This window comes from Onychostruthus taczanowskii, unplaced genomic scaffold (assembly GCF_017590055.1).
Source record: "Onychostruthus taczanowskii isolate IOZ18803 unplaced genomic scaffold, ASM1759005v1 scaffold36, whole genome shotgun sequence".
Classification (NCBI taxonomy): domain Eukaryota; kingdom Metazoa; phylum Chordata; class Aves; order Passeriformes; family Passeridae; genus Onychostruthus; species Onychostruthus taczanowskii.
In genome coordinates, this window is record NW_024501015.1 from 5782267 (window position 1) to 5809559 (window position 27293).

The following is a 27293-nucleotide window of genomic DNA, read 5'->3' on the forward strand; positions in this document are numbered from 1 at the left end:
ATATTTTATGTTCCACAAAAATACTGCAAAGGATTGGGAGAAAAAAAAAAGGAAAAAACTATTAGGAATTTATAAATATAATGAAAATTTTTACCTCAACCCAGCTGGGAAAAAAAAAAAAAAAAAAAACAAAAAGCTGTTACTTCGAAACCTGCTTTAATGAAGAAACAATGGGGAGAGAAAAATCATACCATGTAGACCAGTGCAATTTCTAAGTACTCAGGGCTACTAAGATTTAAGCCTAAGCATCTAAATGTGTTATTAGGAGGCTGTTGCAACTGCCCTAGCACTGCATGTGCAAAGGAGGACCAAACAACCAGTTTTACAAGGCAGACAGACTGTGGTCAGGGATTGGCGAGACAAATGTTTGTAAATGATTACATCATGTCTTGAGTGCTGAAATCTTGTAAGGATACTAGAAATAATACAGTTCAGTGGCTTTATAGTACCCATGTTCATGTGGCTACCATGCGGTCGGTCAGGAGGAGACAAAAAGCAAAAGGATTTAAATATATCCTTACATATGCATACACAAATTTTTATGGCCTGTTTGGCTTGTTAGAATTTGTCCTTTACAAACACAGGGATTGAAAAGTTAAATAGGAGATTATGTAAAGTTTGACATATGTCTGCAAAGTTATTACTTTTTTCTATGCTACCTAAAAGCAGACTAGACATGCAACGTACACTGTTGAAAAATTTGCTGCTTACAGCAGCACAATTTACCAGCAATAATAGAAAAACAGAGAAACAGTGTGTTTGCTACATAATAGTCACATATCTGGCAAACTGAATGCACCTGTTACATTGCTGGTTTTGACAGGAGGTGAGTGGATTTGCTATCACAGGTAAATACCAGCAAGAAAAACCTAATTTGCTAAACATTGTACTATAGAGACAGTAGACCCTCAGGTCACTACTGAAAAATAACTTGTCTTAGCAAAAAGAGTGCTGATATTCCTTGCAGTGCAAGACTGCCTTCCTCTCCACCTGCTCCTTCCCTTTGCACTCACAGTTGCAGATCTGGACAAGGTTCTGTGTTTTTTGACTTGGTTTTCTGTGTTGTTTTTTTGTTTTTTCTTTCCATTCAGTATTGATCCTTAGTGCAATGATGGGTAACAATATTGGAAAACACAATCATTATTTCCCTCCATCTTCATAACTTACTACACTCCATACTAAACAAACTGAGTAAACAAGGTCAACAAGAACAAAAGAACCTGAGAAAATTTTCATTGCTTTCATTTGAAAGAATTGTCCATCTGCTTTTTCAATTACAGCATAAAAATAAATACATGAGAGAACCACTATGAAGTAATACTCAAAGAGAAAATTAAGCCTAGCTTTTTTCTTTTGTTCTCAAGAAAGAAGTTTCAATATTCAGATGAGGTTTTCTAGCATAAACCTGCTTTTTAGGTTCTATCTTGTCTTCTGATCCAGAGAATTGGGTAAGACTCTGCTGGTTTGCACTGTAATACAGAGAACACATAAAACAGCACACAGTATAAAAACTACCAGTATGAGCCAAAGCCCTTTGAGACCCTAAGCATATGCTAAAATTTCAAACAGCCATGCCCAGAGTTAGCAGACACAGTCAACCTCATTTTTGTATCTCCTGTAACTGCTTCAGAGATGAAGATACGATATATTATCAAACCCCAGGAGCTTTTCAAGCTTTACTTGAAAAGTAAGTGTTACATTATGGTTTTAAATTCTAAAACCTGCAGGGACTACAAAACAGAGTAAATTAGTTGGCTTGGTAAAAGACCTCATTTCATAGTGATGAAAGAATTTCTCATGATTTCCAAACAACTGGTTCAGACAGCTAGCAGAGGTATAAAAATACATACATAGATTGATCTAACTCCACCTTTTTAAAAGAGATATGGGGGAAGGAAATAAGGAAAAAAGGAGGAAAAAACCACAGAGGGAGAAAAAGTACTTTTGTTTACACACCAGATAAGGACTCAAGATGTCCTTCCACTTTTTCAAACCTGAAGAAATTTAAAATGGATATTATTTTAAGCATCAAAAGAGACAGAACTGTATTATCACACAATAACAATCACTGTATTATTACCAAGAGGAAAGTATGTATAGTAATTGAACTTTCATAAGAGCCTCCCTTACAATTCCAATCTGAAATTACAGTTGCATTCTCATATTTTACATTTGATCCAGACCCTAGCCAACTACTTTAAGCTGTCATACCATGCTTAAGATTGCAGTAACTCTTTATGGTGAATATGTACACAGAAAAAAAAATTTGCCTAAGAGGAACATGATCGTGAGCATGTGACTGATGAGCTGAAACAAATGGTCAACCAAACGAGCAAGAAGGTCTAAGCTTATGAGCATATGAGTCAGTAATGCAGCTTCGTGTATTAGATTTTTCACCCCTAAGTAGATTTCTCAAAGAAGTGTTGCTAAAATAACTAAGCATACGGGCTGACCTACAGAATGTGGTTTTGCCATATAATGACTGAGCCCTACAATAGAGGAAAGCTTCTTTCCACTTTCATCCCCAGCAATTTAATTCAAGTGCAATCTTGGCCACTTCAAGCTTTGGTATTTCTCTCTTTTGCTGCATTTTCTCTGAATGTTACCAATCATCTATGCAATTTCAGCTGCAAAACTAATCTTTGCAGTATATTACATGTAATATCTCCTTTTTAAAAACGGAGGACCTTATGACCTCTATTGTATTTCAAGACCTTTTCATGATCTAATGGCAAATTGAAATATTTCCTTTTCCCACTCCAAATATATTTCTCATTTTTCAAACAGCACCATCTTTAGTGCAATGAGAGGCAAAATCTTTAAAGGGTTTCCTGTAACCCGATTAACATTTTTGCAATTGCAAGAATTTCTAGAATTGTCACTAGCTTATGAAACAAAATCAAAATAACATGGAAGATTATTTGCACACAGGCACAAAGATGTATCAGCCATATGACTCTAATATAAATACAGTCAAAGGCTCTCATTATCTGAAAATACTTTCTAAAAATTTATGTGTTACTTTTTAGGGAAAAAAAAGAAAACAGACATATGCTATCACAATGAAAATTTTAAAAATCTGCTTTTTTCTTCTACTAAGAAATGAAATTAAGAAGGACATTTGTTGGGAAGAAATGCAGGATTAGACTCTACAATCATCCCAGTTAAAATATGCACAGACACACATTCACATGAGCACGTGAGCGCACACACACTTTGTTAAAGGAGCTTCAGCTGAAGCAACTGTGATCTAATCTTCTCTAATGAAGCAGGAAGCCACTGATTCCAATTTTGGGTTTGGAGCAATTCTGTCACCCACAAGAAAAGTCACACTTGGAATGACTTTTTTTTTTTTTTTTGTCTGTGAAATGGCAAAAGGACCTTTTATTTAAGGCAACACACTGGATATATTTTCAGGCATTTCAAATGAACAATTTCTGTAACAGAAACTAAAAGGGTGCAATCTAGCACAGAGCAGTTTCTTAAGTTCAAGCAAGATTTTTTTAATTGTTATTTTGTACACATGTATTAATGACTATTCAGTGCTTCCAGATATGAACTTCAGTGCCCAGGAGGCTGTAATGCTCCAAATATAAACATCAGGCTCCTGCAGTTTTCAAGATCCTATACATTGGCTTGCTTAGCTGAATTCTTCTGTCACACACAGCATCCATTATATATTAACTACACTTTCTTATTGCAGATGGCTGATGATAAAACACAGTTAGTAATCCAGTATCTGTGCTTCTCAAAACGTTTTAAAAGAACAGCCTTATCAACACCGATTCATCCTGACTTAAATGAAAACAGAAATAGTACTAAAGGCCTCCACAGTGTCTAACCTAGAAGGAAATATAACCTCCTAAAAACAAACCAGTAACAACCAAATATTTTCATTGAAACAAAAAAAACCCACCCTGTTTCAGCAGTTGGCCAGTTGGCTTGTACAATGTGTGTTTTCTTTAAAGAGGTGATGAGATTTGGGGTGTGTGGGGGGGGGAAGTATTCTTTTTATTCCATGACTCATCCAGCATGAATCTCTTAAAGAAAGTGTTCCAGAAATAAAAAGTGATATTCAGAATAGTAGCATGTATGCAGATGAACTACTACATTCCACAACATTAATTGAAAAAAAACCCCTAAAGATTAAAACAGCCACCATACCAAAAGAAATGTTATGGCATTTTCAGATAAAATTATTTGTTTTCTTGCCTTAATGTTATCATAGTAATTTCCATGCCAATATATTAATTTCCTGTATAATGTGAAACATTGAGAACGGAAGTTACTCAAAACAGTAATAGATTCAGAGGAGACAGGGATGGAAGGGGGAAAAAGAAAGAAAAAAGAAAGGTACAATATTCTCCTTTTTTCCCCCCCTCCTTTTCTTTGTAAATTCTAATTTTAGAATTTCTTTAGATTGTGCTTCTTCAGTAAGGCCAAAGTATGGGGGCAGTGATTTTTTTTGGCGCAGGGGGTGAAGGATTCACTTTGTTCTCTGTTCCAGCCAGGCTCCCCAAGCCCTCAGGACCCGTGCTCACTGTCCCAGAACCGCAATATCACCGCGGCGCTCCCTCCGGCTCCACGGCCGTGCTGCGTGGAGCGGTGCAGGACACACAGCAGCAGCAGCAGCTCTGCTCCTTCTCCTGGCCAAGAGCACTTCCCATCTGGGAACCACACCGGCCACTCCAGCCCCACGGGCAGCCATGGGGCCACTGCGCTCCAGGACGAGGCAGCTCCGGCGCTGCCAGGCCCAGGAAGGCGCTGCCACAAACCAAAAACTTATACCACGGCGAGGTGGCCAAGCCAAGGGGACAGTGGCCAGTGGGGCCTTTTAAGGTAGAGGTGCAGCTCTGGCCACTAGCCACAGCAGAGCCCTCAAGTTGAGCAGGACCAGGGGAGGCTGCCCCTCATCAGCACTGTGGCACTGAGAGCCACCCACCATTCCTCCTCTCGGAACGGCTGAGAATGGTCACAGCTGACTTTTATCTTATGCTAAATTATTAACTTGGCGATAAATATAGGCAAAAGTTGCTCTGAGGTACTTATGTATGTTCTTCAGCACAAAACGTCTCCGTATGATAACACTTAACAGAAATGTATTATTTTCATTGGCTTTTGGCTTACTCCATAAACACACTACATCATTTTGTAGGATTTTTATTACTATTGTTATTACAATCCCATATTCCTATTCAACTTGAAATGATGAATGCAAAATCAATACAATAAGTAACAAATGTATCCACGGTGACCAAACAACAAACTCAAAAGCACAGCACGGTGAGTGAAAATTAGCAGTTCTTAAAACAACTACATCACAATTCAGTTGCACTGTAAAAGAACGGCTCATGAATTTAGAAGGGTTACAATGAGCTTAATTATTTGAAGGATCAGCTCGAAAAGTAAAATACACGTAGCAGGATGTAAGATAAAGGTTGAATATCTTCTTGGAGGATACAGCTTTAAAGAGAGAGAAAAACATGATGACAAATTCCTGAATTTAGCAACTTCTCTCTCTGATAGTTAAAAAAATTCCCTTCATCCGTTAACGCTTTCTCCATAACAATAATACTGTCAGAGGGTTAGGTCTTACTTTCCGTGGTAATTTTCAGTATTTATTTCAACCTTATACTGCACACACACATTCCCACTATGCCACCTCACATCAGCAGCAATTCAACAAGAAGGCCCAGAAAAGCAAACAAGATGCATAGAAACATACAGAAAAATGCTTTCCTTTTCTTCCCTTCATATACTTACGTGGCCCAATAGTTGCACGTATGGATTTTAAAAAAACCAACAAACCCAACACCACAAAAAAAAAAACAAACCAAAAACTTATAGAATTCTTTATTAATATTTAAAGAAAAGTATCTCTTTTTTTTCCTTAGGAAAAAAAAATCCAATATTGTCTATGTGATGGTTATAGCAATTTGAAATCAAAGTAGGTGCGCAATGTATGCAGTCAAGCTTTCATCTGGCTCAGTGCAATACTGCTTTGTGCAGTAACAGGGACAGGTGAGATTACAGATGTCCTTGCTTCTCACTGACAGTGCAAGAAAATACCCAAAATAACAAGAAAATACCCAGAATAACCACAGGTAAATATTATCCCCCAGCTCATGCTTTCTTATGCAGAAGACAGGAACAAGAACGTTCATTTAAAACTTAATATTGAAGGAAACTTCAGACTGAACACAGCAGACAGAGAACCTGCCTAGCAGAAACTTTCAGCTCTGCTCTCAATATGAAATTTCGTACAAAGCACAATGCAGTTTTTTCCATTTAAAAACTTGTGTTGTACCAAAAAACAAATAAGCATATGATATAGTGATTTTTATTTTTTCAAAATAACACCAAAAAAGTTTGATCATCATTACATGCTTCTGAAAATTACAGACAGGAAAAAAAAAAAAAAAATTAAATACCATGCAGCTAACATATACCTAATACCTTAACTCTAAAACTTCAGAAAACTGCAACTTCTAATCCCACACAAGAAAAACTGATTGTTAAAAAAAAGCCAACCATCCAAAAAACAACCTATCTTGCACTTGAAATGCTCTTAAAGGTGGAAAAATACTGGAAATAAATCAATAGCAAATTAACTTGGCTTTTTAAATTACTTAACCCAAATTACTCAAACCTAAAACCATACTGCTTGCCTATCCTTCCTCAGTCTTTTGAAATGTAGTAAAGCTAAAATAATGAAAATCTATCTTTGAAAGGGACACTGAACACTTCTGACAACTCAGCCAATGAATATATTTTTTTTTCTGCTAGGACAGTTTACATCTAAATATATCGGCTTTCATAATTTATGTATTTCACTGTTAAAGACAAATCACACACACTTACACAGTCTTTAATTTTATGAAAATAAGAAGATAGTGCTTAGCCTGTCACAAAGCATAGTACTTTTTGGGCAGAGCTGAGAATATTACAGAAGTTCTTCCCTTAAAGCTTGAAGTGAACTCCTGATTCAATATTTAATGAAACTGAGAGAGGTGCTGAATGTCCCAGAAATCCTTCAAGTCCCTGCTCTCTGTTCATTCTAAGTACTGTGCTGCTATAAATTAACAGTGAGACTAGATGAGATTTCAAACAGTCAAGAATAGCATTTTTCCGGCACACCATCAAATTCTCTGTTTTATTTTTCTTTGCTCTTTAACAGCACTAACTTGCAGCATTATATTACAATCGTACATCCCAGCCCAGTACTGCAGCACTACATTGCTCAGACATAGCTCTACACTCCAGCATGTTTTAAGGGTATGCAGCCAGCTCAGCTGTAAGCCGAAGGAAGATTTCTGTCAAGCAACAAAACTGAACTCTACACAAATATTTAACAGCTCCAAGACCCCTAAAGGCTTAAAATAATATGCATTTTGTGGCATGCTAGGAGCCACCTCCACAGCGGCGATGTGCACAATGCAGAGTAAACGGCAATCGCAGCACTGCAAATAAAACATTGTTTCCCCTTTGTACCTTGGAATTCTTCAAACTAAAAGCTGAATGAAATACTGAGGTTCCCTGTGCCTCGCCAGCACTGACAGTGCAGCAGCAGCTCGTCCATTACATTAAGTTCGTCTAAAACTTCCCATGCCTCACAAGCATTTCTCATCCCCTCTCAGCAGATGAAACACAAGTTCATTTAAAACAAACCTAGCACGAGTTCATCTTATCTAGCTTGTTTTTCAAACCGCTAGAACTACGCAGTAGCCCACTCAAACAGAAAATTTCCCAGACAATGGAATCCTTTCAAACTGCACAGCCGGCAGGATTCCCCAGTTGTCAGTTTTAGGTGCGTGCCAGCACAAAATGTTCTTGAATCCGAAATCTGTAATAATCACTCCTATTGATAATGTGAGCAGAAGCAGAATTACATCACAGTTAACACTTACCAAAATACATTATGTTTCTCATTAATCATGCAGTCAGGATCCCACGGCTGTGTTTTCAGCATTAGCTCCTGCACAGGGCTGACATGTAAAACAGAGCTTTTTCATTCTACATTATGTGGAAATTTCCCAGCACGAGAAGCGTGAGAGAGCAGTGTGCCTCCTCAGGATGAGCGCTTTGCAGGCAGTCTTATCCCTGATACAATCCCTGTCTGATTTAGCGTTTACTCCGGCTGCATGCTGCACTGCCCATTCTTACTGTAATCTGACTCCTCCTTCTGATGTCCTTGCTGTGCCTGTGACATCAGGACTAAGAGTACTACAAACAGATCTTTTCGTTTCGAGCTCGCAACGACATGCTCTTATATCCTGGTTAACCTAACTCTGGTTTGCACAAAAAAAAAAAAAAAAAAAAAACCCCTTCTAAAATTATGCAGGCTTTTTTTTTTTCTTGGCAGTAAATGCATTTAGTGACATAACGTGCTCAATTACATAATAGATGGGAAAGACAGAGAGTATATTGTTAGTGTATTTTTCTTTGAAGGGCAGGCTCCAGGAGAAGCTTTGAGTGTCCCAATACCCCAACTTCAACAGAAGACAAAGATGCCTGGCATTTTGCAAGATCATGTACCCCTAAGACTTTTTTTTTCTTTTTAATCAATAGTTCCTCTTCAATAAATAATTTCAATCCAAACATTGGATAAAAACAAGTCTGTTTCTATTTTTAAAAAAAGCAACTGCCAAATAGGTAGTTCAATTTCAATATAGCTGAACCAATTTTCTAAACTAAAATTTCTTCACCTTAATAACAAAGCATGAGGACAGGAGACACACAACAACGAGGATCTGTAACGGAGTTTAAAACCTTTCACCCTCCAGGTCTCTACTCTAGTTGCTTTCTGGCCCAGGTAGATAAGTCATTAGCAGCTGGTAGGTATTTTACTATTCAATGACGGAGTGGTCCTAAGTTTGTTGTAAATAGGTCCCCACATGATCCCTGATGCTACATGAACCAGTAGCAGCTTCAGAGGAAGCAAGACCAAAGACACACCAGAATACTGTCCACCACGTACACGGCAGTGCCTCGGGATGGAGCCGACAACACGCCAGTGCGGCAGTGTGGTGAAGACAATGCGGTGGGTATTTATGCACACATGTCTCTTCTCTGAATCAATAGAGGACATTGGTTTCCTGCTGTCAGTCTGGCATGTATCAGTGATAATACACTTATACTAAATAAAGGTAAAAAGTAATGGACAGTATGCTGAAGCGTTTATTTCATTATAATAGGAGCTAATGGGATGAATGCTTTCATTCTACAGGAAAGAGGATGACAGGTATAATTCATTTAAAGCTCCTCTTCTTATTTGTAAAACCACCACACAATAACTACTATTTCATGAGGTCCAATCACTTTGGGCAAAATTATTGCAGCAGCAGAGCAGCCAAGGAACACTCCAGTTGCAGCAACAGAGGTAAGAGTCCTGGTGTACAGTGCTGCTATGCATCTCTCCTCAAGAGTACTCTGCAGCATTGCCCTCACGAGGTTTCATGCCACCTGTATGAATGTTACTGAGATTAAACACTCACAGGAAATTGGGACACCAATTTCAGTCCTCACCAGCAGTCCCACAGCTATTCATTTCTGATACCTGGCCTTTCTCAGTACCCTTTCTTATTTCAACTGCCCCTAGCAAGAGGCAAGCTCTGAAACGAGAGAGCCATGGTACACAAACTCCAAAATAAGTTTTGTTTCACAACTGAAAAGCACACAGTGCAGGAGTGCACTTTGAGGCCACAGTGCACAAGGGAGGAAGATCAAATCTTCTTGTGTGGGTCAGACTGACCAACAATGTACGTTAACCACATCGTAAATCACAGTGAAGAAATGCCATCTAAAAATCCATGCAGAAAAAAAAAAAAAAGCTGTCTAGAAATCATGGCCTATGTTTCCACTACATAGTGCGGACAGCAAGTAACAAGGTGTTCACAGCACATTCCTTTCCTTTATTTCATCATTACAATGCTCACTTGCTTCTAAAACACAGGGAAGGACACCTCACTAAAAGGGAAAATACCATCCTCAAAGACTGGTTTAAAATATCTCAGCTGAAACACTCTAATGTTCCCTGAGCAGTAGGTATAAGCTACTATCAGGAGCCTTCTGCAGCACGAGCATTCCCTCCTCTCCCTTCACGGAGGGTAAAAGCTCAGAGAATCAATTCTCTGTGAAATTCTTCAGCTCCTTCTCCAGCTCTGAAGTGCTTTTGCAGAGGCACTGCGTGACGTCCTTTAAGACAGCCTGCACCCAGGCACAGCATTTGCCTGTTAAGCTGCATTTACCCTATCACAGAAAAAAAAGATTGGGGTTATTCTGCCAGGAGTCAAACTCTGCAAGACATAGGCTACCTCCATGTTCCACCAAGCCAATATTCCCCCTGATTCATGCCATGGGAACAGAATGCTCATGTCTGTGTAGATGTGTTATTAGTGCTCAGGTAAGGACCATGCTGCCTTTAAACACCCCTTTTTGAAATGCTGTTGTGCTACAATACCTGTACCAGTTCAGCGGTGTCTGATGGCAGGTCAGATCCTCAGGCAATGTAAACACCAAAGTGCCATGTGGTCTGACTGACATGTACTTCACTACTTGGCTCTGAATGTTACCTCCAGTTTTGTTCTGCCCTGTAGGATGTAAAACAAGAAGGACAACCTCCCTCCTCCTTATTGCACCTTATTTGTGTTCTGAGAGTAAGTATGCAATTAAAGTAAACAAAGAAACTGAAACAAGAACTTCAATTTCTTTTCATTTCAACTACAGAAATGCAAGGTAGGAGGGAAAAATCACTGGAAAGCTTTCACAGCCCAAATTCACATACTCTATGACAAACTCTGCTTTCACTTACACACATACAACATTAATAAACTGCAAAAAGAAGTAGGGTTTCAAGCAAGGAAGAAAAAATAAATTTTATTCCCTGAGATATTGTCACTGTCAGTGAAAGCAGGATTTAGTTTAGTAATTGCAATCCCAAATGGCTGGTGTTTTAATGCAAGCATTGAGGATTCTGCTGAGAACAGCTGTGGGGAAGTACAGTCAGGAGCAGCAAACACTTATGAGTGCCTGGAGATTTGAGCAGCCCCAGCCTGTGCATGCAGGATCATGCAGAATGAACGAGCAAATTAGTCCATGATGTCAGCCCATGGTGCAAACTCTCCAAACATCAACAAGTCAGTGCAGGTTAACCAGCATTTAACTTCGCTACAGATACTGGTCCACTGCAAAATTACCATATTTTCATACATTACTCACTTATAAAAACAAAATCCCCAAACTCTTGTGATTCAACAATAGCATAAACATAACAAGAAAAAAAATTACCTTCTCCTAAACCAGCTAGCCCTCATTCTTATTTCTAATAAAGAAGCAACTTCTACTCCCTGAAATCCTCTTTTCCAACAACCTGTTTCTTTTTCCATAATAGCATCTCCACCTTGAGTTCTTCTGCCCTTTCTCACCTTGATAAAAGCTTTGCCACAAAGGGCAGATTTCCAAAATGCAGAACAGCCCACAAGACATCACCTCCTTGGAATAAACAAAAAGTACATAGCACACATGGCCCAGAAATACTGCACATACCTTACATTTCTCCAGACCTGGGAAAGCTAGGAGAGCTAGGAAAGCTACAGGTTATTCTCCACACTCGACTTCATCTACAGACAGAGGGCCAACTTCATTAATTATCTCCTCTGTTCTGTGCTTTCTACTGATTCATCTATCCACTGATTTAGACAATGCCTCCGTAGTAAGTATTAAAGCCACTCACAGGCAAGTCTGTTGCAGAGACTAATTAATATTTAATATTAATGTACCTAGTTAACTCCCTAGGATTCCTGGAAACTCCTCTTCTAGCCTTGAACTCTTCCAGGAGGTAACTAATATTAGATTTATACCCAAACTCTTACCAGTTGGCTTTGACAAATGTCAGTGAGGCTGACCACAGATCATCTCTTGCAAATGCAGAAACTGACAAGGGAACTCTTGGCTGGCAGAAGTGCAATAATAGTCAACAAATACACTACTGACAAAACATTTTAAGTCTATGCATCATGTGTAGTAGGCTAAAAGATTTCATACATCTCAGAGGTTTCCAGATTTTCCTAAAATAAATTTTGTCTACTGTACAGAGCCAGCTATTAAGAACAAAAAATTATTGTGGAAACATTCATTTCTGAAAAGAAAATGCGAGAAACAACCCAAATCACACTTGGCCTATTAATTCACCAAATGCATCCCAAAACTAAAAGATTATTGCAAGCAAAGTGGGACTAGAATTTCCACATAATTCGGAAATTGATGTATCAAAGTTATTTCATTCCTATGAGTGACCACAGTGCAGAAAGAAAGAACAGCAAACAAGCCACAGCTTTGTAAGCCTCCAAAAGTAATTGAAAATGTTTCCAAGCACACATTTTTCTGCCTCAAATCAAATATACTAAGTACATCAGCTAGAAGTTTGGTTTGTTTTTATTTTGAAGCCATCTGGAGCAGTTTAAGACATACTACACAATAATGCAGATTTTGTGATTCATTACTAATCTCCTGAGGTTACACTAAAGGATAAGAAGGGAAGGAGCAAGTTAAATTTGTATATTTTAAACAACCACAGAGGCTCATCTTTGGTTTTGAACATTCTTCACATGCTAAAACAACCAAATGTGTTTTTTACCCTTGACTCAGAAGTGTCACTTCTGGAAATGTGCAATATTTGTCACCATGAATACCATTTAACTGCAGCAGTACCCGAAGGAACTCCGTACCACAACACGTGAATACAACTGGAGGAACTTAATTAATCTTCCTGTCACTTCCATGATGCTTTTCATTAGTTTAGCTGCTATCTGATCAACTGCTCCTTTCTCTATTGGAAATGGCTAACCAGAACCTCCTATAAAAGCATTTTCAAGAGGTAAACAGGCTCACTTTGATTCTGAGAGCCTTTACAAAGCTTTGCCAAGCAGACTTTATCAGTTCAGTAACAGTACTTACAGCACTGCTCTTTTTAAGCAACTGGGATTTTCCACATACACAGCTTAAGAAATATAAATAGAACAATATGCTTTTTTCTAAGCTTAAAGCTACAACTTCTGGTATTTTGTAGTTTAAACACAGACAACATGTAGCAATTGAAAGGTCATATTCTTCTGGATTTCCTTCCCATAGGCATGGATAGTTATTAAACAAAAAAGCAAAAACCCACATTTTGGGCATGTTGCTGCTAATTGTTTCACTAAATGCCCACTCCTGTCGTCTTCTGCTCCCAAGCATGGGGCAAGATTTAAGTTAATAAATGTGAATGAATACACAACTGGTGCAGAAGCTTCTTTGACTATGTATATTGATAACAATTTTAAATAGAAATATGGTCTTAAAAGCAAACAAGACTGAAAAGCTTGTCTGAATGCATGTCAAATATATTTTGAAACACATCCACACACAAAATGTAACTTTTTACACTCAAAAATTAAAACTGGAATTGATGACAATCCAATGTCCAGCCTGCATAATCTTCCCTTTCTCCTTCTTCCCCTTTTATTTCTGTACAGCTTTCAGAACAATTTCTCTAACATGTGGGGTTTGAGCATATCACAAGCAGACAATTCATCTCTACCTCTTGTGAGGTGAATGATTAATTAATGTTCCACTTTTTCTGTCCACCTTTCCAACACACTCCACAATTTTGCAACATACTTTGTAGACTTATCACAAATCCAGACAGTGTATTCTCACAATTTAAAAACACAGATTTAGAAATCCAGATGTTGTACTAAGAAGTTTTGTACAGATTTCACACTCAGGATTTTTTTTATTTTTGCACTCTGATTTACAGGATGCATCTGTTCATCTATGAATGGATGCATGTTTCATTTCTGATTGCACCATCAAATGGCCAAAACTATGCACTTCTATTATTTCTATAATCATATTTATCAATCAACTAATAAGTGTCAAGTAAAAAAATAGATAGTATATAGTAAATTCATCTACTCATTCTGCCTGCTTTAACTGTGTTTGATTAAACTAAAATAACAATTTATTACATGATTAATTAGAGATCACCTAATTTAGTTTCAAATGATAAAAAGCAATTATTGCACAGGCATCAGCCTATGTTTTAATGTGGGAATGTCTGTTTGGGGGCTTTTTTGGAGGGGTGGTGGGTTGTTGGGTGGGATTTCTTGTTGCTTGTTTGGCTTTGAGTTGTTGAGTGCTCTTTTTTTTTTCCTTCAACAAGGTGCATAAAGAATGTGTTGATATTTTCTCAACACATCTTTTAGGACTCTTGTGTGCAAATTGTCCAGGACTGTCAATTTTAAATAGTTTTTACCAAGCAGCTGCTGCTTTACATCTTCCTTTCTTTCCTCCAGACCTTTTGGAAAGTGCCTTTGCACGCTCATTACATGGAGACTGCATCAAGCATTTTTCAAAATATAGGATAAAAATATTTTTTTACCACTTATGGTGCTTTCAAATTACTCGTAACAATCTTACTATCTCCATCTAGTGGCTTATATGATTAGGACTTTTGCTATTAATACACTAAAACCATTTCATTGTCCTTTGCCTTGCCAACCACAGAATTTTCATTTCCTGCTTCTAGCTTTCCATATAAATTTTCCATAGTTTCTACTTCTAATTTATATTGATTAGCATTTGATTCCTCTTTTATAATTTTGTTCCAAGTTGTATTTTAAATTCTAGTTTCTTTGCTAATTTTGTGGCTGAACGAGGAAAGAATTTTAGTTAAAGTTTCCCATTTTCTGAACATGAAACAACATTTTAGTCATCTAGTGACCTCTAGTAATCTAAGGCAGCATCAATTTTCCTATCCAGGCTTTTTTAGCTGTTTTCTTCCCAAACATTTCTGCTTCTAATTTTCCTATAAGAAATAAAATATCTTGAAACACAAAATCTGCAACTGATTTTATTTGTATTCTGTTTGCTCCTATAGAATATTAAAAATTAATCCCTTCCCATACCCTTAAGTACCTAAAGGGAAGTATTTCAAGACACAACCACAAAAAACCCCATGCCTTCATTTTTTTGATACTGTATGTAGTTGTTCAAAGAAGAAAAGGGGGGAAAGAAGAAGTAGAAATGCAGTATGATTTTAGGTTTCACAGTGATCATGAAGGCACTGAGCTGTGGTTTAATACTTAACTGTAAAACCAAAATGCCAGCATGTGCAGACCCAGTGTGAATGGGTGCAAAGCAGTTTGCTTTTTCTACTGGATTGATCAGTGGGAGGGAGGCTGGAGCATAGACCTACAGCCAGGAAGGGACACAAGCACTGCCAGCTGCAAAACATTACTACTTCCCTCCTGCTTTGGGGAACGGAGGTACTTTGCAGGAGCATCCAAAGCGATTGCAAGGTGCCAGCACCACATTTATAACTAAGAAGAGGCAGGAGCTTAAGGTATGTCCTGCTTTAATTACCATAAGAGACAGCACCTCAACTAAAGTAGCCAGTGCTACAGACGCCTCCCTGAGGCAACTCATCCCATGATAAATTGTAATCTGACAGGAAGAAATTTCATCTGCAGTGGCACAGAAACAGTTAAACTAATCTCATAGAAAACACTATTGCTGCATTTGAATTCCTCTTTGATAGTCAAGGAAAAGCTGTTTTAGCTAAAACTATCAAAGGAAATGCAAGTCAGAAAGTGCCATGCAAAAAGAGAAGAAGACACAATGGCAGCAGGCAAGACACTAATTTGAGGTTATAAAAGGATGCAAGTAATAGCACAGTATTCAACTTTTTATGAGATTGTTTTTAAGAATCTGTATTAGATTTATTCACAGGAGCACTGAATTTGATAGGCCTGTCCAGGTGTAAACATTTTGTAATTTCGCACACGCAAATTCCACAGCAAAGTGCAAGGAGCAAATTGTCATGAAGTGAAAATATCAGCAATATCTGACTGTAGGTGGCATTTGACTCAGAGACTGACATTTCAGGTTTTAGGTGTCTATTTGTGTGTGTACCTGCAATGTGGATGTCTAATTTCCCACCACAGTCAAAGCAGATCAAACTGATCAAAGTCAGAAGAGTTACTCATTACATCTGGAAATAGACAACAGCTTTGGGTGGCCAAACAGCTCTCCAAGCTCCATTAACTGTATTGACTGGAGTTTTACCAATCCAAAGGGGAGCTTGGACACCTTGCTCACTCCTAGACACCCACAGACACACACACATACACACTCTGCCAGCTGAATCCCAGCCAAGGCTTCCAAATCCTTGAAACAATCTGGGACCCCTGCAGATCACCCATTCCCACTGAATTTCAGCTCCATCTGGGAACACCACAGCAACTACCAACTGTGCTCAGCAACACTAAGCAGCACTTAAGAACAGAACATGAGAAACACCTGCAAGAGAAACAAGCATATAATTTATTTAAGAAGAATTGAATTGTCTCCTAAGGAATTAACTATAAATTAGCTTCCTCAGTGACTGGGGAAATTTCCTGGGCTCTCACATGACCCCAGAGTGCCTCAATATTTCACTCTGTGAAAAAAAAAAAAATCAAAGATCAAAAATATCTGTCTCAAAAACGTCAGGCACTGAAAAAAATACAACTCCTACATGACCAAGCTCTCATCCTACAATAACCATGGTCTGCTAAAATCCCTGTATTTTAACTTTAAATATCTAAACTTAAAGTATTCATGGTTCTCTTTAAGAGAAAATGGCAGCGTGTCACAAAGTTGTTGTTAGGTGATATAGGCATTAATAGTGAACAGAAAAAGAACATTAAAATCATCCAGAAACTATTTATTTCTTCTAAATTCAAATGCTCCATTATCCTTTTCCCGGGGGAAATGGAAAGGTGTAACTGCTTCTTAACATTCTGCCAATAGTGTTCAAATACAATTCTATGTGGTTTATAATAAAAAAAAACCAGTAAAAGGAGTGTTTTCATCTCTGTTCCCACCTTTTGATCTTATTGACAGAGACTTCTGCCACTCTAATTTAGAATGTCACATACAGCAAAAAACTCCTCTCTGTATCTGTTCCCTTCTTGTTACATCTCTTTTCTGTACAGATTCCTTCTGATCTGCCATACCTCTGAATTAAATTATCAGATTTGAAAACACCTTGCCATAATAGCAGCATATAAGCAATTCTGTTTCCCACAGCTGAACAAAAACACTGTATCCCAAAGCCATATACCCTCTTTGACATGCACTTTTCAGGGTCTGTCTCAATACAAATACTTTGCAATTTATTTATACCAATATAATTAGAAAATTAATAATTTTGAATTTCAACAGCCTAAATGGAGTGTTGTGGCTATTTTGAGATAATTCAGTGATTTTTAGTTTGCTGCTCAGTAACACTTCTAATAAGAATAGTTATTCTAGCTGTCTAGATATGAATATATAGGCAGAAAATTCTGGTCTAAGCCCTCAAAGAATTTTTTCTTCTCTGCACTATACAGATGAACAGAATGAAACAGATGAAGATGTATCTCATAACTTCACTTCATATTTCTACAGAGCATTGGAGCTGAAAGAATTTCAGCTAGGTTTGAAAACCCCAGGCACATCTCTTTAATCTCTGTAGATATGAGACAAGTGTTCCAAGTGTACTGACTGTCTAGGGATCCATCTTGTGCTGGAGGATTTTGTTATGTCAAAACCATAATAGCCTGGAAGTGTTAATGGAGGAAGAGCTGGCTGTAGGGGTCTGCATCCCTGCCCAGCCTGAGGAAGGGTGTGCAGATAGCAGAGCAGAAGATGCAGGGTGGTGCACCGGACTTCTAAGCTCACTTCTCCTGCAGATCCTCCATTCTCTTATATAAAAAGGTAATTGTCATTTCATGAACATTTATGTCCTGACTGCTCAGACAGAGTTGACTGCAATGTAAAAGTGACTTCTAGTTCATCTGAGGGTTGCATTGATTTGGCTGTTTAGTTTTGTGCAATGGAAAACTGCATCGCTGACAGAAAAGCTTTCATGGAAAATAGAGTAAGAAACAGAAGGCCTCAGTAAAACCATGTAACACAGAAGTCTGCAGTGCCTATTTAATCCCACTAAAGTTATTTTATCATGTTCTCTAAGTTTCTGATACTTTTGTACTGATATACTTTTCATCACTCATCTACCACTTCCTTCCTTAATCACTGTCCACCAGAGCATTTAATTAAGTAATTATTTTTACCAAGAGTAACTGTCTATACATTAAAATCCACTGGGTCATGCTCCATCTTCATTTTCATCCTTTAAAACCAATGACTTTAAGAACAAATTCAGGAAGTACTGAGCACGAGGTAGTGCACTGTTGCATAAAGCACATATGCATGCTAATATACACACGTATTTGTATCCAGCCTTGTGCACACACAAATGCATGCAGCGCAATACTACTATGCTAGATGCTTTCTCAAGTGTATAATTAACTTGCTACACAGGTCAAAAGGCACACTAGCACTCCAGTTTCCTCATTTTTTTCTTACTCATTCCTCCTCAACAAGGTAATTTATTTTTCATCATTGGATATGAAGCCAATCAAAGAGTAGAATTAGGAGTGATAAAATTTGCATGCTATTGTGTTACTTTTTACTTGCTATTCAGTATGCCAGAGAGACATTTGATCAAAAGGAGGAAGTTAAATTATAATGCTGAATATTTCAGCATTATATTTTAATTCTGAACTTTTTATTTTTATTATTATTACAATAAATAATATCATTTATCATAATAATAACAACAATTTATTATTATTCATAAGTGTTAGGAATTGCTCTTAATAAAGTCACAGTGGGTTCATGCTCATTGCTGCTGAGCATAAAAAAAAGTCATACTGGCTATTACTCTGTCTTCTGGGTCTCACAACTGTTCTGGCCAGGTTAGGAACCTATTTTCATTTAATATCCCAAACAATGCATAAGGTAAGAATAAAAGTGAACCATGGTTTTAGTCAGGGTCCTCTGAGAGAGTCTTTTCCTGGAAAAAGTGGAAGAAAACTGGAAACCAGGGTTTTCCAGTGAAACCACCTGGCAGATGGGAAGATTAGCTCCAGATAGAGCTAGCCAGCAATTTTGCAGGCTATATAAGTCTTGTCCCCCTTATGCAAGGATTACTATCCACAGTTCCACAGCATGTGCTTTACCTCTCATCATCACCCAGCCACTACAGGAATTGGGACTACTGTCTCCTAGACACCTGCCGAGTACTTTAATAAGCTTGTGATTTTAGCTGTCTGATGCTATGAATGTTTTAAATTATGACTCCACCAGAGCACACAATAAAAGACAATCTTCAGGTTAAGTGTCTCACATCAACGTGTCACCACAGATAGTCAAGACCAAAGGAAAATGCCTTGGTCTGAATCAAGACAATTAAAACTGTCCCCAGTTTCCATGTAAGCTATTTATTAGGTTACTGTTTGGGGGTTTTTCCAAGAGATAAAAAATGCAAGCTCACGATTAAAATACAATTTTTAACTGAGAAAATGCATCACAAAATTGATGGGCAGCTTCCTGCTAATTGAAATCTTTGTTATAAGCAATAAAATGTGACTGTGAGTTATTCTGAGAGTTATTCTTAGGTGCCTCAGTAAAAGGAATCACAATAGATTGATATTTTTAAAGGAATTATTAATCATTGACTTTTCACTGGAGTTATATTTTAATATAAAATCCAGAAAATTAGAGATTCAGATAATTTTGAAGAAATAACAATCACAAAAAAACCCCACAGTTTCGAGGTTTCAAGGTATTTTATCATTAATACTTTCAGGGTTTCTTTAAAAGAAAGTTACAAAAAAAATGCTGCAATCAAATAGCAAGCTCAAAGAAACGGATTTTTCTTTACATGTTATGTGACTACTTAATCTGATTTTCAAGTCCAGAAACTGACAAACTGGTGCTTTGGTCCTGCTGTTGCTCATACTTCATATTTCATATTTTTCTGCTATAGTCTTTTGCCCTTTTGTAAAGAGTCATTTTAAACTTTTCATTGAATATTTTCTAAGGAAGGTCAGATCTCAGAGGCTACGAATGGATTAGCCTTTGATCTTCCTTCCTTGACTAACATGTATTCAAGCCTGCCAGAAGATTTTCTAAAATGGCAGATAAGAAACACCTATTACTTGGAAGGGGGACATCACAGGAGTTGCCATAGTTTTCCCCTAGAAATTGCAAAGTATGTGAATTACAGAACTTTAAGAAAGGCAGATTTTTAATTCTACTACTACACATATGTACATAGTTTTGAACGCATTAGAAAAGCCAAATTATGAGATAATAAAGGCATATTACATGAGTCATTCTGATGACTGGCTAAATACCATAAATAGCATTTCACTGTCATTCTGGGGTCACACCATGACATTCTTATAGAACAAATAAATCCTTTAAAGAGGGACAGTTTGACTGTAAAGCTCCTCTAGTGGGAAGCATCACTACACAAATAATTCTCTCCCTTTTTATTGCGAGCTAGAGACCCTTTCAACTAAGCAAGGTAAATGACCCTGACTCATCACCAGTAAAATATTGTCACCTTTTGAGATGCCCACCAGTGTCAAGATATGCTTCACAGAATTAATCTTTCTGTAACCTGACTGATGAAGACCTAATTTACCAGACTTGAGGCACTCATAATATAAAAGGATGAAAGTACATTAGCATTTATGATATAATATTAATATTTTTGCAAGAGCTGTTGCAGTTTCTACTAGATGATTTTATAAGATAAGAAATAGTACACCCCTGTTTTACAGATGAAACATGGATTTTTAATATAACAAGAGGGATTAGTTAGTGAAAGAAAAAAGGCTGAATCCCTGGAGTTCTTGGCTCTACAGCAGCGTTCGACTAACAACATCTCCCACCACATGAAAAAAGCAATTGTGAGGAAGTGTATATAAAACTTGTACTAATCCCTCTTAATAGTGAAAGAATATACACAAAATAGCTTATTATTTGTAAGAAAACACCATCTCACATTTTCCTTACACTGTGCTCACAAGATAAAAATGGGTCATTTTCTCCTGGTATAGATTTTGTAAGACTATCAAAGTTACATTGGGGTGAACTTGACCCAAATTGTGTCAGGAACGGGGTTGTGCTGCTAAAAAAGATAAAGATCTGTTCATTGTGACACTATTGAGTAGTTAAAAAAAAATCTTGTAAACAATTGTCAGCTTTCAAATGCAATTTTATAAAACTCCTGTGGCCTTCAGACATGCCACACTTTCATCCTTATCACCACATTAAATCACCTTGCCAATAATGTCTTCGGGAGAAATTTGAATTCTTCAGGCTTCAATTTAATTACATTATGTAAACTAGAAAATATCTTCAGTGCACTTTGAGGGAATAGCTTATCTTGGAAATTGTTAAATTCTGTTTTGTTTAAAATATTTACATTTTGATAACTTTATTCTGCTGATTATAGCATTTATTGATCTTTCTCAGGAATCCATTTTCAATATAATGCATTCTATTTATTTCCCATAAACTCTTGACTTTGTTAGACCATATTCTTACACAGCTTTTAAGGAAAAAATAAATTATCATGCTTTTGAGAGCATAAATATTTTGTTTTATAGCAATTACAAGACCAGGAAATGCATCCTTATACTTTTTTTTTCTTTCCTCTGGACACAGTACTTTAGTCCACATCCTGGAACATAGCAGTACTACCTTAGTTAAAATGTTTCAGAGCCTAAATGTGGTTATGTTGCCTGCTATCTGCATATGGAAGATTTTTCTTTCTGCATTATGACTCATTTGCTTCACAATTTGACTCATTCAGTAAATATATTGTTCTTGTGGGGTTTTTTTGTTTTGCTTATTTTGTAAGGAATGTGAAAATATTTTCAGGAGCTCTCTTTTTAACTCATCTCCTGATTTCTTGCTCTTCTTCTCAATCTTCCATCCCCAAACATTCTCCCTTCTCTCCCACACTTACACCTATGGCAGTGTTAACTGCATTTTCAGACACTACCAAAGTATATTTTTTCCCTCTCATATTTACTTCACAGAACACATCTACAGTTGTGAACACATTTCACAACCAATCAAGCCAAGATTCCCTTCCACCTGCACTCGAATGAAGCCCTTGAAATGCATGAAAGTCCAATTCTAATTAGGAGGGGAGGATTGCAAGCAAGTATTGCATACAATTTCATCATCAAATTAAAAAAAATACAACAAAGGCAGATAGATTTTCACATCTTAAATCCTAAACCAAATTAGTTTAAAAAAAATAAATTTAAAAAGAGAATAATTAAAAAAAAAAAAAAATAAAAAGAGAAAGGAAAAAGGAAAGAAGGAAGGGAAAAAAGTAAGGAAGGGAAAAAAGAAGGGAAAAAAAGAGGAAAACATGAAAAATGAAAAAAAAGAAAAATCTCCCTTGATGCTAGCAAGGGGTAAAAACACTGTTTCCAGCATGCAGTACCTGTGGCCAACTCTCCTGTAAATATCCAGTAAGCCTAAAACATTGCCATGACAAGTCTTTTTAGTACCACCCCTTATCAAGGCCTGGCTTTAAAATGTATTGTTACAAGTATACAGCATTCTGTTAATATTATTCTATTTTTCCAAAGATAATAAATCTTTCCTATCAACACCCCAGCAAATCCCCCAGTCAGATTCTCTGGTAGAGTGGATCTCAACTAAGCAACAGAAATGAAGCTTTGCTGCACTCACAGTGTGGGTAATTTTTTCAGCTGGATGTTCCCACGGAGTAAATAGTGTTCAGCTGCACACCACATCTGCTCTGGCACAAACATGTCCAAGAAGGGACATGGGTTTAGCCAAAAAGGGCACGTTTTGCACAGTTTTGGATTCTACTATATTTCCACTGGCTAAAGGATATGCCAGACAGTTTTGGAAGCTTCCTAAGAACTGGAGCATACAGATGAGCAAATATATCAGTATGGCTAATAAACAGATCTCATTGCAAATATTGACATTCAAGAATTCTTTATGCTTTGGGGGATTGTGTTATTCCATTAAGCATTTGATAATTTAAAAGAAAATCCCCACTTTCACAGGTTTCAAACATTTTAAAGGAAAAGTCTTCAGTTTCCACAGCAATGAAACCAAAAAGTCACGAAAAACAAATTCAAATAAATAAAAATAAACTTGCCCTTCAATTTTTTTTTAAGTTTTGTGCTCATATTAAATCCTCGATTATGCTTTTAGTTTGTCTGAGTTAGGTTCTCTTACAGAAGATATGCTATAGCTATTATTTGAAAAACAATAATTTCAGAGTTTGCTATCGGGATACACTGTAAAGAAATAAACCACAGGCCTGCTTTTGGGCAACTGTCTAAATGTGCTTCCAACAACAAGCAGGGGTATATAATTTTAAATGTATGTGCATATGAGGACATGAAAGACTCCAGTTCTCATGTTCTTCAAGAACTTGACCCCTTAATTTTTGTTCACAGCCCCCAGAAATGCCCAGGTGGTTTATATTAGCTGAGGCACAGTCTGTGCACCTAGATAGTTGCCATGGAAATAACCACAGAATTCTTTGGCGAAGTCTACCTCTGTCCTTACTTGTACTCTGGAGAGAGGGAGCTGATGGCACCCACAAAGTGGCCTGTCACATCTAAGCAACACAGTTCTGTTAAATAACTAACACATTTGGAAAATAGTCATGGCACTGAGTTACAGATTCTCAGTCACAACCAGACTCTCTGTATGTGATTGTGGTTTAAACAACTTCAGCAAAATAGGCTTTGTAAATCTAGGTAAGAAACAAAACCCTCTGAAGGACATCTGCTGCCTTTGTTGGGTCATCTCACGTCAGGTACTACAATTCCTGATGGCTTGACACAAGGGACTACATCAGCTGCAATGAGGATATAAAAACAAGCTTCTGACAAAATCTTTTGAATTAAGAAGTGGATCAATGCATGAAAATCATCCTTCAAGCCAAATTTACACAAACAATCCCTTCATTTAAGCTTGCTCGAATGCACAGATTAACCCAACTGCTACTGGATTTTTTTTTTTTTTTTATAACTTCTACCTCCTCTAATTATCTTTCTGGACAAATATTTTTGCTATCCTCTGTCAAGAGGGGAGCCGGATATGGTAATTATTCACCTTCACTGTGACTGGATCTGTAAGATCTCCAAAAATCGTCAATTTGGTACACATTTTTACAGTGTTCTCAAAGAGTGAGGAGAGAATCATCAAGCTTGCTGCCCTTTTTTAAACTTCCATGGCTGAAGTCGTGCCATTGTGTGACCTATGCATCTACTTCACAAGTGCTCTCCAGGAGCATCGTATACAAAAAGTAATTTAAGGTATGTGAAAAACCACAAAGAATGGAGCATAATCTATAATCAAAAAGTTCCCTGAATTAATTGTTCAAAGCACTCAGGAAGGCTCACATAGATTGCTTTTATCCTCATTCTCTAAAAACACAAATTTTATTAACTGGAGGCTGATGAAGCATTGAGTAGATTCCAGAATTGCTGTTAGTAACAGCAAGTCACTTGGTCAAAAGATATGGAAAGATTTAAGGTTATAAGCCATGATATATAGATCCAAACATAGAGGACTTGAAAGCAAACAGTGAAATCAACAGTTACATGGCATGTCTGTTTAGTCATGACCACAGAGAGGGATTAACATCCATCATAGACTTTTGCTCTTGTGCAGAACATGGGGAGCCAACAGAGTAATCTAGAGATGTGCCTTGCAATAGGATCAGACATAGAGAGAGAGAGAGTGGAAAAAAAAAAAAAAAAAAAAAAAAAAGGCAAGCCCAAAAGACTTTCAAATATTGTTTTGGAAAAGGCAGAAAAGACGATTTATTAAATACAAGCATAGATGAGAGCGCCTCCAGGGACCAGATTTATAATAATTACTACCTCTACTGACAGCTTCTTGCCTTTTAAACTTTGAAGAAAAGGATGTGGGAGAAGGTCACACACAAGAACACATTTGTCATCCAAGATGCTGTCCTCCATTTCTAAGATAAAATAATTTCTCTTACAATACATCGCAAAGCAATGGACTTCAGTTCCCAAATTATGCTCTGTTAATATGATTCATACAGGAAAAGTGCACTCTCATTTATTTCCCCCCCTTTTAGGCACAAGATTTTTTCTTCAACTATTTCATTTACATGAATTTTTGTTTTGTGCTCATGTGAAATAACCCAGATCCTGAAACCCCCATAAATAAAATGCCAGGGACAAGCAAGAGAAATACTGTACCAAAAAATTTGAAACAGCCTATCTCTATCATGCTTGTTTTCTGTCACAACCTATTTGGCAGGATTCAGTCAGGACTGCCATACTAACGTGCTTCTACTGGAATAACCTCTTTTTTCTGGCCTTTAGTCTTTTGTCTGAGGAAAGGTATCTCCCAGGGAAAGTGTCTTACAGAAAATGTTCAGTTTACCATGCATAAATTATACTCAGGTAGACAAATGTCACACTTGCTCTAGGAGACCAGATTAAAATTTCCTGGTTTTACTTCCCATTCTCAATGCTGATGCTACATCACATTTCACTGTGTTGGATGCAGTCCCTGAAAGAATATCTATTTTAAATTAGCAGAAACTAAATGATTAATGCAGTATTGATTGCAAAGAAGTTTGTGAGTAGAGAGTTGCCAAGCCCTTGGCTTCCATGCCTTATCAACAGGCAGGTCTCAGAGATTGATTTGATGCCTTATACACATCAACTACCTCATTCATACTTAAACAAGATTTAGTGTATGTTCTCCAAACAGAACAAGGTACTGAGGATAAAATATGTGCCCAACAAAAGAAAGAGTTTTTCCCTCTGGTGGAATGTCTCATGTGAGTATGTAATCACTTTCATTCTGCCCACCTGACTGAGCACTGAGAGTTCATTAGCTTTACATGTAATGCTCTTATTTCTATTCATAAAGCTGTGCAAGAATTCAATACAAATACAGTTTGTATGTATTTGTATGGGTTATACATTTGTATGTATAACCCATCTGTAACTCATCTTGAATTTAAAAATCATCCTTGCATTCCCGTATGTCAATGAGCCAGACTATGCCAACCATTTTAGAGCAGCTTTAGAGCAGCCTTAGGAATGCATTTAGCCATGTGATAATGACTAAAGAATATAATCCAAAGTGGCACCTCCACTACAAGCAACAGTCACTTCTGACAACTTCTCTGTTGTTGGTTATATACAACCACCGTTACTTTCAAATGTTCTCTCTCTTTAGAGAGAAAGAGTTTAAAAAAAAAAAAAAAAAAAAAAAAAGGAAAAAAAAAAAAAACCAACAAAGAAATATTAGATCAAACACTTTTTAAATTTCACTTCCAGTCTGGGACAACCGTGCAAGCCCCAGTCAGCTTCAAAGCCACAACCTAGGAAGAATCATCTTTTACCCTGACAAAAGCTAGATATAGAACATGGATTTGAAGGAATTTTTCAAGGCCATTTTCTATATCAGAGAAGTTAAAGCTGTTCCCAAAATAATTTGATTGACATGCATAGACTGAAAACATAGATGGTAGGCAAGTATTACAGAAAACATTTTTGCCCCTAGCAGATGTTATAGACCTCGCTACGCACTTATCAGGATTACCAGACTAATTTAGCTGGCAATCTATATCTTTTGTACAGGTGCTTATCAGTCTGGCAGAAGAGTATTATCACTTAGTACAGTTTGGGTATTTAACAGCTAGCAGTTCTGTAGAGAACATTTTTCTAGAACCATGTTGATTTTGGTTTTTCTATTATATTAAGACAAAAAAAAAATATATATCACTCTTAGCATAAATTTCCTAATTATAAAGTTGCCACTGAGTTCCCTCAAATCAGTTTTCCAGAGCATGGTAATTATTTCTAACTCTGTTTCTCTAGTTTCTACTTTTTTATCTGATACACTCACCCTAATTAATACAAAGTATCAAGGAATAATCAAGCAGAGCTAAACTGAAGTTAAGAGTGGGTTTCCTAGTGCCTAATTCAGCTGAGTTTATGAATTTAACAGAATATTCTGAATTGGAAGAGACCCACAGGGATCGTCAAAGTCCAGCTCCTAGGCCTGCATAGGACATCCCCAAGAGTCACACCATGTGCCTGAGATTGTTGTCCAAATGCTTCTTGAGCTCTGTCAGGCTGGTGCTGTGGCCACTTCCCTGGGGATCCTGTTCCAGTGCCTGACCACCCTCTGGATGAAGAACATATTCCTGCTATCCAACCTAAGCCTCCTCTGACACAACTTCAGGCCAATCCTTTGCGTCCTGTCACTGGTCACCAGAGAGGAGAGATCAGTGCTTTGCAGAGAACAAAGGGTTCTTTGTGGTGACATTAACAATCCGTGCTGAAGATGATGCACTAACATTTATCCCTGCT

General features: G+C 37.3%; 1 protein-coding gene across 2 annotated transcripts in view; it reads right to left on the minus strand.

Annotated features, from left to right (window-relative positions):
* The window catches only part of ZNF385D (zinc finger protein 385D), a 411917-nt gene that overhangs the window by 153685 nt on the left and 230939 nt on the right, over positions 1–27293 (minus strand). The window contains exon 1 of one of the 2 annotated variants that reach the window (XM_041411493.1): positions 7908–8107. The exons of the other annotated variant lie outside the window; for it this stretch is intronic. Within the exon in view, the coding sequence (XP_041267427.1) occupies positions 7908–7929 (22 nt within the window). The 5' untranslated portion in view covers positions 7930–8107. Of the gene's footprint in view, positions 1–7907; positions 8108–27293 lie in introns of those variants that run through there. 2 annotated transcript variants of the gene reach the window in all.